Source organism: Leopardus geoffroyi, chromosome A2, assembly GCF_018350155.1.
Source record: "Leopardus geoffroyi isolate Oge1 chromosome A2, O.geoffroyi_Oge1_pat1.0, whole genome shotgun sequence".
In the NCBI taxonomy this organism is placed as follows: domain Eukaryota; kingdom Metazoa; phylum Chordata; class Mammalia; order Carnivora; family Felidae; genus Leopardus; species Leopardus geoffroyi.
In genome coordinates this window covers 121,362,557-121,377,223 of record NC_059331.1, presented here as the reverse complement: position 1 = coordinate 121,377,223, position 14,667 = coordinate 121,362,557, and the positions used below count along the sequence as shown (strand labels likewise).

The window sequence follows — 14,667 nt, the reverse complement described above, 5'->3', positions numbered from 1 at the left end:
TTTTGTTAAACAAACAGATCCTTTTGTTTGGCAAAATCATGAATAGATCATGAATGATGATCATCATGATCATCATGATCATGAATAGATCATGAATAGATTTTGTACTGGCAAAATCATGAATAGAAAAAGTCTGGTTTATCAGAGTTCACTAGGACTCTTTAACCTATTGCCTTCCTCTCATTTAAGTGCATATAATTATGACGAGGTCTAGAGATATGCTTAGGGCAGGGTCAGAAGATGAGAGATGGAGAAATGCACTCCAAAAGTGGTTTTGGGGTTATCTCCCATGTCTACCTGGTCATCCAAGTACTATAATTCCTACCCACTTCGGTCAACATGAGATGTTCCCTTTTCTGATTTAACATCGCCACATCAAGGAAGAATAGTGTGGATCGCGCAATTAAAATGAAAACGAGGGGCGCCTGGGTGGCGCAGTCGGTTAAGCGTCCGACTTCAGCCAGGTCACGATCTCGCGGTCCGTGAGTTCGAGCCCCGCGTCGGGCTCTGGGCTGATGGCTCAGAGCCTGGAGCCTGTTTCCGATTCTGTGTCTCCCTCTCTCTCTGACCCTCCCCCGTTCATGCTCTGTCTCTCTCTGTCCCAAAAATAAAAATAAACGTTGAAAAAAAAAATAAATAAAATAAAATGAAAACGAACCTGAATTCGAAGACTAGAGCTTTTCGCTTTCTCAGTAACGGTGACAAGTAAGGTGAGGAGTAAGTGCAGGACAAAAGGGGGGGCAGCTGCTGGGGGTGGCATGAGTTAGAGTTCTTCTGGCTACAAAGACAGTAGACATCCAAACTCAACACACACGCCCATTCCCACAGCTAAAAGGCTATGCAGGAATCAATTGACCAACGTAACTGACAGGACTGGAATCTCCAGTCTAGGGTGGCAGGTTCCAGACCTGCCTCCCAGGCCTCCAGGTAGAGGCACAGACCAAGTTCTGAGGACTCAGGTTCCCTCCCTTTCCAGCTCCACTTTCTCAGGCTCAGAGAAGAGTCTTCAGCCACCCAGACTCTGCTTCCTGCTGAATCCAACTTGGCAGAAAAAAAGGGCTGCAGGCCTTCTTTCTGAAACTCACAGTAAAAGTCTGTTGGTTTCAGTGGCTCTGACTTGACCACATGCCCACCCTTGACCCAACCGTAGCGGCCAGGGAAATGGGACCCCTTGGGTCCGCCTTGAATGACAAATCCACCTCTGGGCTCAGGGGCTGGGTTCGACTCCACCAGAAGCACACAAATGGAGCATGGGAGGCAAGGCAGCTCTGGGTGCGGTTTCCCGAAGATGGTGCCTAGGTTCTAGATGGCAATGGTGAAAGCTACTCACCATGCGGGTGGCGCTGGGGAGACTGCTAGGCTTTGACTAGAGAGACACAAAGATGGTGGACGGAGAAACACTGGAGGAGTAAGAAAGAGGGGGGCCAAAGAAAGAAAATAATGGGATTCCCTAAGGTTGTATCTCGTCCCACCAGTGTTCAATGTCACCACGTCACCTTGAGCTTTGGGCCCATTTCTCATCTCTGCAGAAAGAGTGGTTCTTTACTGGGAGTATACAGCAGAAGCACCTGGAAAGCTGTTTCAAATGACACAGGCCCAGGATCAGTTGTGCTGCCCCCTGCCCCCCCCCCCCCGAAAGCCAATGGGAAGAGCTCTGAGGTCACGATCAGGGCAAATACTGCAGTTTCTGCCGGGGGAGAGCCGTCCTAGGTGACAGCATCATTTACCGCCCACAGTCGAAGGTGATGAAAACGGCATACTGATTTCCCTTGAACACCTGTCTGGAGACATACAAACATAAACTTTTCTAACTTTTCATCCATCAGAGGTCCTGCCTACAGCAGCAGTTCTCAGAGTGTGAGGGACCTGAAGATACTTTCAGAGACCCCATGTGGTCAAAACTATTTTCATGAATTATCTCATCCACGGACTGACATTGTGACTAGCTTTCAGAAACTACCATTTGTTAAGTTTTAGTCTGCTTTTTAAAAATACTTATTTATATTTGAGAGAGCGCACATAAGCAAGGGAGGGGGGTAGAGAGAGAGGGAGACAGACAGACAGACAGACATAGAATCCGAAGCAGGCTCCAGGCTCCGAGCTGTCAGCACAGAGCCCAACGCGGGGCTCGAACCCACAAGCCAGGAGATCATGACCTGAGCTGAAGTTGGACGCTTCACCAACCGAGCCATCTGGCGACCCTGGTCTATTTTTTTTTTTTTTTTCAACTCTGATTTACCTTAAACAGCTACAAAAAAACCATATTCTTCCTTTTTTTTCTCAATGACATAGGTCTGTGCAAGGCCAGAGCTCCTTCCTACACTTCAAACAAAATATTTCATCGCAGACTGAATACAAAAGCAGATGTGAGAACCCATGTGTTGTCTGTTAAGCCAGACACTAAAGAGATTTACAAACAATGTAAAATAACGCCAATATTCCTACCAGTTTTTGTTTTGTTTGGACAGCGGGGTTGTTTTTCATTAAAAAAGAGGCCGTTTACATAAACACGCAATGAATGTATTACGGCTAAGTTTAAAAGAGTAAATACATAACATTTTCCTCAGTTTTACTTTTAAATACAGTAAATACAGTAAATACTGTATTTACTTTTAAATACAGTAAATAAGTAAATATACTTAAATATACTTTTAAGTACAGTAAATGTGGATACAACTCACATAAATAAAAGCTCTCCGGGGTTCTCAGAAATTTTAAAGAGAATATAAAAAGCCAAAAAGTCTGGGGTTGCCTGGGTGGCTCAGCCGGTTGGGCGTCCGACTTCGGCTCAGGTCACGATCTCGAGGTCCATGAGTTCGAGCCCCGCGTCGGGCTCCATGCTGACCGCTCAGAGCCTGGAACCTGTTTCGGATTCTGGGTCTCCCTCTCTCTCTGCCCCTCCCCCGTTCATGCTCCATCTCTCTCTGTCTCAAAAATAAACAAACGTTAAAAAAAAAAAAAGTCAAAAAGTTTGGGTACCTCTGGACCAGAATCCCAGTGGCTCAGATCACTGGGACCATTTTTATATTTACGTGTCCCAAGCTGGGAGAACGGCCCACCTGCTTACACAGAGAATGAGCACGCACTACAAAAAGGCACCCCCTAGCCATTGCATAGCCTGATTCGTGCTATAAAACCTTGAGGAAGTGGGAACGATTGAGTGAATTCATTGCTGAAAATTTGTTCTTGCTCATTACTCCCACATCTGTTAAGCGTAGCCCTTTGAGATGGTCACCAGCATGTAACTCTCCTCTCAGCCACTAGATGGCGCTGCTTACATAAAAATACTTGCACAGACGCGGCGTCTCTAAATGAGCTGTTTATTCTAGAGATGTTGGATCGGGGTGAATGAGGCTTTGGCCCATCTTATTCTGACAAATACTGACTGCGTCGGAATAACTTTCCTTTCCGTTCCTGTAGATTTCTAACCTTGAGATCACTGACAGTGAGGAATTGGTAAAAAGTGCAGCTTTCTGATAGAAGAGAAACCCAGGGGATTTAGTTATTCTTCTATGCAACTTTGCTGCTAAGAAACCACCAGCTGGCCTAAAAGGAAGAGGCATGGAGTTTTTTTTCCTTGTCCCTTCATTAAATTTCTTTTAAATCTATCCCAGTTAATTTCCCCCCATCATTTAAATGTTAGCCAGTGATCTGGGAAAAGGAGCAAAGCCAACCTGTGAACCACCGGGGTTTACCATCTGAAAAGTGTTTTCATGGAGGACTTTTCGTGTGTCGGCAGAGGCAGAGAATGAACACAGACATCTAAATTAGGATGTATCAGCAACATTAGAGCAGGTGGCACAGGTATCCCGGAGAGAAAAGGCTCCCTCAAGTATCTGATAACCTTTACTTCCTGTCCCGCCTTCCGCCTAACCAGGGGATGAGAACTTTAGAATCATCTGGGGAACCTTAAAAATAGAGATGCCTGAACTTCACTGCTGGGGGCTTTGATTCAAGAAGTCAGGAGAGGCCAAACACGGGTACTTCTTTAAAGCTCCCAGGGTGATGATTCTAAGCTGCAGCCTGTTTGAGAACCACTGACCTAGCCAAATCAACTATCTTTCAGACTGCACGATAAATTCCACACCGTTAGGGGATTCGAATGTAAAATAATGCTCCGTAAAACCTGGTTTTGTGAGCAAGTGTAATCCAAGTTCAAATCCATTCTTATAGCATTATGTCCCATTCCATTTTATCACTCTGTGTGTGCGAGGTAGGAAGAGTCATTACGGCACCTGTCACATTTACTAGCGAAGTTACACTCATCTTCCTTCACTCCTGAGAAAAGACTGGTTATGTCAGTAACATATTATTTCCAAGGGCCCTCCTGTGGGGCAGATCTACAGGTTTTCCAGACCCTGTGAACGTGAGAGGATCTTTTCAGTGCCTTGATGCTTTCTACATGAACAATTCAGGCCCTTTCTTTGGCTTGGTGAAGGGCAATAAGCCACACTGCGTTTGAATCAATTGTCCTTAACAAAGCCACAAAGCCCGTCTGCCCTCCAGAACCAAGATCCTTTCCACAAAGGCACAGGGGAGGAGCCCATCCAGGAAAAGAGCTAACCTCGTTATCTTGCATTAATGCCAATTACGGTGTCGGAACTTGAACTTTATACAGTAATTAGAACGGCGCTAACACAGGGAGCAGTGGAACTGGTCTGCATTCACTCCTTGCGTTGGTTACCCTCTGCCATATTCTACTCCCTTTTCTCAATTCATTCTCTGCCCTGCCTTTCCCCACGGTGGGGAGACTGACTCATGTGGACTGTATCCCCAGCGTCTTTGCTCTATGGCTTTAGGTACAGTTTGCCCAATGGGAGGTAGAGGCAAGAGAACAAGGGTAGAAGAGAGAGAAGTCAGATTATTTCTTCCCCTACCCCCTCCCTCTTGGGTGATATGGCAGCCTGGACTGATTGTGGGAGCCCCTCCTGTACAGTCCCCCTACAATGTGAATCCCCCTTCTCCGCAAGCCCCCCTCCTGCAGGAGCCCCCTGCGGTGTGGGAGCCCCCACTGCGGGAACCCTCCTTCTGTGGGAACCCTCCAATTAAGTAAGCCCCCTTCTGTGCAAGCCCCCCTTCTGTGGGAGCCCTTCTCTTACGGGAGTCCCCCTCGTCTGGAAAACCCCACTCCAGCTCTTACTAGACATCAATAACCCCAGGGTCTTCTTCTGGTCCCTTCAGCACGGGGGAGGCAACTGCTTCCTGCCATTCCCAACCCCTGAGAAAAGTCCCTTGTTAATCAAATTCTCTTCAAAATCCCAGTGACTATGTCTTCCATTTCCTGCTGGGTTCTGATTGCTAGGACACCTTCTAGACTAACTGTAATCTGAATTCATTTTTCACTTTTCAATCATTCACATAGAAGTCCTGTAGGTATAACTTATGTTCCTCAAAGATCTGAACTTTAAGAGAATTTCTAAGTTGCAGGTTACTTTAAAGCATTTTTTTTTTCCACCCACGCCTTCAGGACCTCGAGATGTCTTTGAAATACTCCCGACTAACGGGTGCCTCAGTTTCCTGTCGTGTAAAACGAAGGGGCTGCACAAAATGGTCTCCAGGACTCTCTTCCTCCAGGCTCTGGCTTTTCCTGCCCCTCAGGGAGTCAAGTCAGCCCAGGGAGGAAGGAGCTGTCCAAAGGGAAGGGGGGGGGGGCGTGTGAGATACCGTCTTGGTGTATTTGGGATACACATTCCTCAGGGGGAGTTCAGTCTATTCCATTTTAAAGTTTTAAAGTTAGCCATCTGCTGTCCATTGGGCTGTGTGTCCTCTTAAGTTATCATAAAGCATATGTGCAAAGCTCTGGGGCTGTTTTGTGGTGGGAGTGATTCCTTCAGCGTCTGTGAAGGAGGTTGGGCCGCAACAGGTTTTACCAGAGAGTCTGTCCTGGAGGCTAAAGGAGGGACAGGAACTGACCGATCACAGGAGGGGAAGGCATTTCAGATAGCAGGCATAGGGGGGATGGGAGGGGAAGTGAGGGGACAAGAACATTTGTGGACCGCAGGCCGGTGGGGGAGGCCAGCAGTGGGAGACAGCCTGGGAGAGGTGGGGCTGGACTGCAAGGGCCGTTTCCATCCATTTTTCAATGTCCCTCATCACTGGCTCCCCCGGGGATTGCTGCACCCCTTGCCTTCAGGCAGGGTGGCCCGTTAGCACCTGTCCTCACCATGCACCTCTTGCTTCTCTGACACAACCGTCTGGGATACCCATGGGCACCCACCTGGCTCTCCACATGCACAGCCTGGTGGGCAGGACACTTAGCAGCTCACAAGCACCCCTCAGCCAATAGAGGACAGGCGGTGGTAAACACCCCACTTCAATTCCTCTCAGGAGCAATTCCAGATGGCTCCGCAGAACATGCCCAACTCAATAACGTCCATTCCCACTGGCTTCTCATCCGTTTCATTCTCCTGACTTCTCCTTCCCGCTCATTAGAATGCCTTTCCAAATCACCAATGGACCAAATCCTTGCCTCAGGCTCTGCTTCCAGGGGAGCCCAGGCTCAGACAAGCTGCAAACGTCCTGTTGAAGAATTTGGACTTTGTCCTGCAGACAAAGCAAATCATAGCATTTCCAAGATGAAAACAACAACAGTGAGAGCAACACTCTTATGAACAAAATGTCATCAAGGGCCACCGGCTCCTAAGTACCATTGCGGGATTTGGAGGGGGGTGGCGCAAAGAACCATTCAGTCTGAGCTCAACTGACTTGTGAGGCTTCTGTTGGTCAGCAAGACCTGGAGGTCCGTCCTCTGGCGTGGCCACTCCCTCCTGCTCCAGGGCAGTGGAGGGAAATGTAATGTCACTGCTGGGCAAAAATCTCTGGCAGGCTGACTGGTTCGTATGGGGGAAACGGCACAATAAACAACAAGAGGATCACCTTGGATGCAAAGAAGGGAATTATTTCAAAAAGAAAATAAAAGGCGGAGTGGGGTTTGGGAGAGATTCTTCTTCTTTGAAGCCACGCATCTGTAGAGGAGCACAGCCTAACCAGGCTCAAAGCCCTTCAACCGGGAAAAGGTCAGTCTTCTGATCTCACAGGAAGAAAAACAGAAACCGAAGAGGGCTTCCTTGCTGCCACAGGAAAGCAAGAGAAATCCGGGAGTTGGTCCGAACTGCTTGAGAAAGCAGAGGTGGCATGGCGTGGGGGAGCATGAAAAATGGGGGGAAGTCTGGGCAGGATCCCAGGGGAGCAATGCCAGCGAGGAAGCAACATCCAACCCATTTCCGGGACCGTCACAGGGAAGTCTTCATTGGGTGATTTGGGTCCTGTGCTATAGTTATCTTCTTCGGGTCCCCAACCTTAGTTTAAAGGCTCCCGCACATAGACTCTTTGTTAACCATCCAAGGGAGAATTGAAGGGAAAGTGGGGGTGGGGGGTGGGGGTGGAGAGGGAGCTGTCAGGATGGGGGAGGGGCCGTGCCAAGGGGTGGAAAAAAGCAGCCTGGGTCCAGAGGCTGGAACTGCTTGCTTTCTCTCTGCATGTGTGTATGTGACGCCTTGAGTACAGAAGATGTTTTACTCAGGGTGTGCTCTAACATATGTGAATTTAAAGCATACTGCATTCTTTTTTTTCTTACGTAATTAAAAAAAATTTTTTAACGTTTATTTTTGAGAGACAGTGTGAGTGGGGGAGGGGCAGAGAGAGAGGGAGACACGGAATCCGAAGCAGGCTCCAGGCTCCGAGCTGTCAGCACAGAACCTGACGCGCGGCTCGAACTCACGGACCCCAAGATCATGACCTGAGCTGAAGTCAGACGATTAACCAACTGAGCCGCCCAGGGGCCCCTTCTTCTTTAATTTTTTGAATAGGATGCTTCACTTATCATGGTTCAAAATGCAAAGAGTATGAAATAGTAGCCAGGAAGAATCTCTTTCCCACCCTTACCTCTCAGATACCCACTTCCCCACCCCACAGACAACCAATGATACTTGCTTTTGTACCTTCAAGGGACAGTTTATCATTTTGCAAGAAAAAAAACATACACGAAACTGTTTTTCTCCTGGTTTACACAAACGAAACCGCGTCATACACACTATATTGCAAGCTGTTTTTTGCATTTAATCACTCCGGGGAATCTTTCCATATCAGCACATGTGAATATGCTTACCCTTTTCTTGGATTGCATGATACTCCTTTACATGGATGTCCCCTAATTCATCTAAGCAGTCCCCAGCTGATGGCCATTTAGCCTATTTCCTAACAGCGGCCATTACAAAAAATCATGAAATGAATAAGCTGGTTAGATATGCTATATTCTAAACTGTGCTTTTATTCTGTCAAGAGTACGGATGATTTTTATCCAGTAAAACATATATGCAATTGAATGCAGCAGGCCGAATTTATTGAATAAACATGGGCCATTGAAAATTTGTTGTCACATGTATTTGATTCAGCAGGGTATCCTTCATAAGAAAGCTTAGCTATTAACAGCAGTGCATTTTTAAAAACAGATCATGTAAGGGGCGCCTGGGTGGCTCAGTCGGTTAAGCGTCCGACTTCAGCTCAGGTCACGATCTCGCGGTCCGTGAGTTGGAGCCCCGCGTCGGGCTCTGGGCTGATGGCTCAGAGCCTGGAGCCTGTTTCCGATTCTGTGTCTCCCTCTCTCTCTGCCCCTCCCCCGTTCATGCTTGGTCTCTCTCTGTCTCAAAAATAAAAATAAACGTTGAAAAAAATTAAAAAAAAACATCATGTAAATATTGAGTGATTCTTAGCATCAGCTGACTTAGCATGGTGAGAACCAAGGGTGTGTGCTTAAAGCAATCAGGGCAGTGAGAACAGAATGAGGCGTCACTGCTCTGTAGGTTTAAGAAGCTCTGAACCTGGGGCTTAGAAATCTGAGTTTGGTTCCGTACCCTGCCAGGGTGTCTTTTTCAGTAAAATGGGGACAATGATTCCTGCTTTATGTGCCTGGAAGTTGTTCTGAGGATGAAATGAGAAATTACTTCACATGTGTGAAACTGGTTTATAAACTATTTATTTATTTATTTATTTAAAAAAATTTTTTTTCAACGTTTATTTATTTTTGGGACAGAGAGAGACAGAGCATGAACAGGGGAGGGGCAGAGAGAGAGGGGAGACACAGAATCGGAAACAGGCTCCAGGCTCTGAGCCATCAGCCCAGAGCCCGGCGCGGGGCTCGAACTCACGGACCGCGAGATCGTGACCTGGCTGAAGTCGGACGCTTAACCGACTGCGCCACCCAGGCGCCCCTAAACTATTTATTTTTTAATGTTTTATCTATTTTTGAGAGGGAGAGAGACAGTGCTCTCATGCAAGCAAGGGAGAGACAGGGAGAGGGGGAGAGAATCCCAAGCAGGGCTCGAACCCAAGAACCAGGAGATCGTGACCTGACCCAGAATCAAGAGTCGGGCACTTAACCAACCGCCCAGGAGCCCTGAAATTGGTTTCTAAACTATAGATGTCTGAACCAATGTTAAATCCTGTTCTATTGCTCATAGTCCTGGTTTTGGGGGTCTGTACATAATCCATCTATGTCATCAATTCTGAAATAAGTTTCATAGAAGAAATGACACTGAGCATGACCATTTTGATTAAATGCACCAAAATGGTGGCCCTTAAATATCCTAATATTTTAAAAACCAATTAAGTAAAGAATCAGAAAGTTAAGGATTACTACTGGCTAACTACCCCAACTCTTCTTGTACCCTCCCCACCTCCCCGCCTCATCTATAGTTATTAAAATCAAGTTCACTGCTAACCATCTTGATAGGAGATAAATCTGGAAACCACTCAAATCTGATGCGGTAAGTAATATCTTTTTTTTTTTTTTTTTTTTAATTTTTTTTTTTTTCAACGTTTATTTATTTTTGGGACAGAGAGAGACAGAGCATGAACGGGGGAGGGGCAGAGAGAGAGGGAGACACAGAATGGGAAACAGGCTCCAGGCTCCGAGCCATCAGCCCAGAGCCCGACGCGGGGCTCGAACTCACGGACCGCGAGATCGTGACCTGGCTGAAGTCGGACGCTCAACCGACTGCGCCACCCAGGCGCCCCAGTAAGTAATATCTTTATGCCAATTAACACTGATAATATTCTTGGATTTTCAGGTAACATACTCTTTCTGGGTTCATTTGGAAATGATCAATAAAATAAGTGGGTGAACAAAGTGTAAGTACTCTGGAAAATGAAATGCTGGGCTGTCTGGATTTGAGAATTATTAGGAAACCTACCCATTTCACTCATTAAAACCTTCAAGATGCGCCATTATCGAAGCAGACAGGTGCCTCGGGCACTTCTCAGTCAATCCATTTAAGCTTCCGCTACCTCTTGTCTAGTCACTGCCTCCATGGCAACAGTCCACTGACCTGCCCTCAAGGGAAACAGAATTTCTGGCAAGACTGAGACTTTTAATAATTCCACTTGTCAATACAGGTCAGAGAGAAAAAGATGGATTTGTACCAAGTTACTTAACAAACTCTCTAACAGAATGAGCAACCTCCAGCAAGTGACCAGACCCAGTGTTCCGAATGTCCCCAGGAAAGCCAAACATTGCATCGTTAGTGGCAAGAAAATCCACACCACCCACACCTGTCCATCAAACCCTTCACGGCACTTGGACTTCTCGCGATGTTTTCTTTGCTTAGCTTTCCCTAGAAAGGCGAAAGTGTGCTGGGAAGCTCATCTGAAGTGATAATTAACCTGATTATTCATTTCCTCCAAGATTTCATTGTAATAAATGAATACAAAATGATCTGCAACGAAGGACATCTTTTGTCATGCAAGTTTCCGTACGGGAATAGCATCTAGGAATGTCAGTTTCTAGTGACCAAACTTCCCTCTTGGCCAAGGACAACTCTCAAGAATTACCGATTCAACTACCCAGAACCCAAACTCTCGTCCCAAACATACAAGAGACACTCTTTCTAGTCACCTCTTTTCCTGGAAATATTCTAGTGTAAAGCCTGCCGTCGTAACAGATTGCCTTTTTGGAGGCATTGCTCTCTGACTTGGAAATATAAACACTGCTTCAGAGATTTATTTTATGATTCATCTTCTGATTTGTCATGGCTGGGAAGGTCAGCTTCCAGATTTTCTATTCTAAATTACTTTTGAGCAGATTTTACAAACAGACTACGGAATGGCTTTTGCCCGAACCAGAACCAACTCTGAAAGTTAGGGCTCAAGTCCCCTCCCTTCCCCTTGGTACAATCCATTTAAGCTTCCGCTTAACAGTCAGAAGACCCACCATTTCCCAAGTCAATTATTTGTAAACGAATAACAGGTGCTTTGGAGGCACTGGAGTTATAAAAAGGAAAATGGCAAATAATTTTTTCATGGGCCAGCTGCTCAGCTGATGTGCTTTTGGGCAAGGTTCTTCTAGGCTCTAAAACTCAATCAGCAAATCAATTAAGATCGTGCCCGTCTCTGCCATCAGGACCGCGCGTGGCCTGCCTCTGCCCTCCTCCCCGTTCCAGTGATTTCTGGTGCGTCCCTGTCCCAAAGCCAAGGCAGCCGGTCAACCTCAGGTTCCTTTGCTTCAGGCTCACACTGGACAACGGGGGAGGGTGGGGGTGCCGTTCCGGTTTAATTAAGGATTAGTAATCACCACTCTGCTCTGCTCGTTGATATCCATCCCAGTCCAAGCTTGCCTTTGACAGTGGGCTCAGCACAGACTCAGTGGGGGCTGACCGGCGTGACTGGCTGTCACTTTCTTTCAGTGGAAAACAGACAGGACCAGGCAAAGCAGATGGTTCCGAAAGGGGCACTTCCAAAAAACCTGCTAGCAAACTGTGGTGGTGCCTTTCAAATAAACAGCAACTTACTGGAGAGGAAAATCAGATCCTCCTCGCCACATCCTGCCACCGCCCATCCAGCTTGAACGTCGCGCACTTGGAAGTTTCTAATCCTCACGAGGCATGATAACTCTTCGGTTGGGGCGAAGGACAGCCTGTCTTTTAAGCCTCCCAGAGATAGCCATCATCACCGATAATGGCTCCCACCTCTGTCAGTAAAACCTGTTATCTAGGTAGGACCACCTTCAGGAGAGGGCTGACCCGTGCATCTCACATGGTCGCTCAGTCCTAAGACACAAATACCATGTGTTTGCGTAGCTAGGTGAACTAGAGGCAGCCAGGAAGGCCTCAAGTGGCATTAAAACCAAGGACTATTTTCATCACAAAACATTAATAAAGTGACAAATAATTATTTGTGAAGTTCTGGCTCCGGCTGTCAGAGTTTGGGCAAATCAATCCGCATTTCCGGGCCTCAGTAAGAGTGGACGATTTTTTTTTTTCTTTCTTTCTTTCTTCCTTCTTTTTTTTTTTTTTTTTTTTTTTTTTACATTTATTTAATTTTGAGACACTGAGTGAGACAAAGTGAGAGTGGGGGAGGGGCAGAGACAGAGGGAGACACAGGATCGGAAGCAGGCTCCAGGCTCTGAGCTGTCAGCACAGAGCCCGACGTGGGGCTTGAACCCACAGACTGTGAGTTCATGACCTGAGCTGAAGTCGGACGCTCAACCCATTGAGCCACCCAGGCGCCCCTAGACTGGAAGATTTCTAAGGTTCCTTCTTGCACAAAATTCTAGATTTCTTTGGGCGGGGCTGGGTCTCTGCCAGCATTCTGGTCAATCACATACACAATGAATCAAGCCGTTATTCAGCATAGATTAAAAACAAGAGACTGTTTCTGTCACACGTGCTGCTTACCTTTTCAACTGCCGTGTGTTCTTCGTTTGCGACGCTTGTTTTCCTTGATTCGTTTTTCGACCGGCTCAGCCTCCTGGATACTTTTTCTCTGAGCAGAGTGGCATATCCAATGTGTTCGTAAATGGGGTTTGTTGTCATTTTGGAAATGTATTCAGAAGCTTTTGTTTCTATGTACAGTGTTATCAAGCCGTCTGTGACCAGATCGTGAATCGATTCAAATCTCTTCTCGCCCACGAAGTGTTTTCCATCATAGAAGAGCCTGTAGTTTAAAGTCTGGTTTCCAAACCTGTCCCCAAGAGAACGAGAAATCACAACAGTGTCAGAAGCAAGAGCAGTGAAGAAAATCAGCAACTAACAGTTTTTGGGCGTACTGTATGCTAGGTGCTGAATTAGACACTTGGCATGATTTCCGCCCCCCCCCCCCCCCATCAAATTATCATAGAGAGCCTTTGAGACAGGTAGAATTATTATCCCCCACTTTACGGCTGAGAAATCGGAGATCTGAAGAGATCGGGTACCTGCTTGACGTTATGCCCCTGGAAAGAGGTGGGGGTGGGATTTAACAACCAGGCGGTCATATGGTATCATTTGACCCTAGAAATCATGAAGGCCGTTCGGCCCTTATCATCCTCATTTGTAAAAGGCAGAGGGTAGAGCCTGGTCTACAAATATTTTGCTTTCAAACTTCCGTGTTGAACACTGGCCACACCCCTCCACCCCTCCCCTATGACCTGGCAATTGCCTCTGCAAGGCCTTGATGGGCCCTTTTTATTACATCTTTGACCGCCACCAGTCGAGGAGCTCATACTTCCCCCCATAGTTAGTGCCACGGAAGGGAGGTGAGGGGAGTTGGGTGAAGCTCCCTCCTGGAACTGCCATTGCCAGGGTCCTAGGGATCTGGGACCAATAAGGGACCTATAAGGTTCTTCCCCTTTAGTACTGGCTGACCCCTCTTGGCCTTGGTCCTATATCTCACAGCCCCTGCTTAGTTCCCCACTGGGGCTGCCAGCACTTGTTGCTGGAGAGCTGGGGGACTGGGGGATAGGAAAATACTTTGCACACCTCGGGCACTTACTAGCTTTTGAAGTACTTCCTTATATTGACATCATCTAAGCAACTTGGAAAGTGCTCCACAGCCACGATATTCAGATGTCACACTGAATACGCCACTGTGGGCTGGCTGGGACGTGTTTCCAAATGATACCATTCATGCTATGGAGAAAGGTCTTCCCAATTCCAAAGAGGTCATAAGTGAACTCCCAGAAGACAATTCGATCCTGGAATTGGATGCTTTCCCCAAACTTTATGGGACTGCCGTAAGAATCAACTGGCATCGCATATTGGATCGAGCTTACAAAGGTGCGGAAAATGCAACGTTTTTCGGGCACCGTGATTTTTTCCAGTTCTTGTGATGTTGTGGTAAAAGGCTGCTGAGAACTCTGCTCCCACGGCTTGCTAGCAAAGAGCATCATGACTGCCATTGGGAGTCAATGGGACCCATGGGTCAACGTGATCCCTGAGAAAACCCCATGGACAAACTCCACGTCGGTCCAGACGCACATACACAACGTGAGGCGAAGACTTATGACAAGGACTCCAGGGAACTAACTGAGGCAGGGGCGTCGCTCCCTCAGCTGGCTCAGTTTCAGGCAGAAGTGACTATAGGGGCACTAAATTCCCAGATAGTTTTCCAGTTTACTGTGTGTGCAGAAACAGAACCTCTGTGCCCATCCTACTGACAACATCTGTAGCCTAAGAAGTGTATGAGCCTCTCATATGCTACTGATACTCTGTCAACAAAGCAAAAATAAAAAATAAGTCGTGGGGAATGGGGAGTGATAGGCTAATGGGTACAGAATTTCTGTTTGGGATGATGAAAAGGTCCTGGAAAGGCAATAATGGAGATGGTTGCATAACATGAAGAATGTACTTAATGCCACTGAATCGTACGCTTAAATCTGGCTAAGATGGTAAAATTTATGTTACATATATTTTACAG

At 46.9% G+C, this 14,667-nt stretch overlaps 1 protein-coding gene across 2 annotated transcripts in view; it reads right to left on the bottom strand.

Moving 5' to 3' along the window:
• CHN2 (chimerin 2) overlaps window positions 1–14,667 on the bottom strand; it is a 300,337-nt gene that overhangs the window by 87,831 nt on the left and 197,839 nt on the right. For both annotated transcript variants that reach the window (XM_045495183.1, XM_045495182.1), the window contains exon 6: window positions 12,669–12,954. In XM_045495183.1, the coding sequence (XP_045351139.1) occupies window positions 12,669–12,954 (286 nt within the window). The remainder of the gene's footprint in view (window positions 1–12,668; window positions 12,955–14,667) is intronic.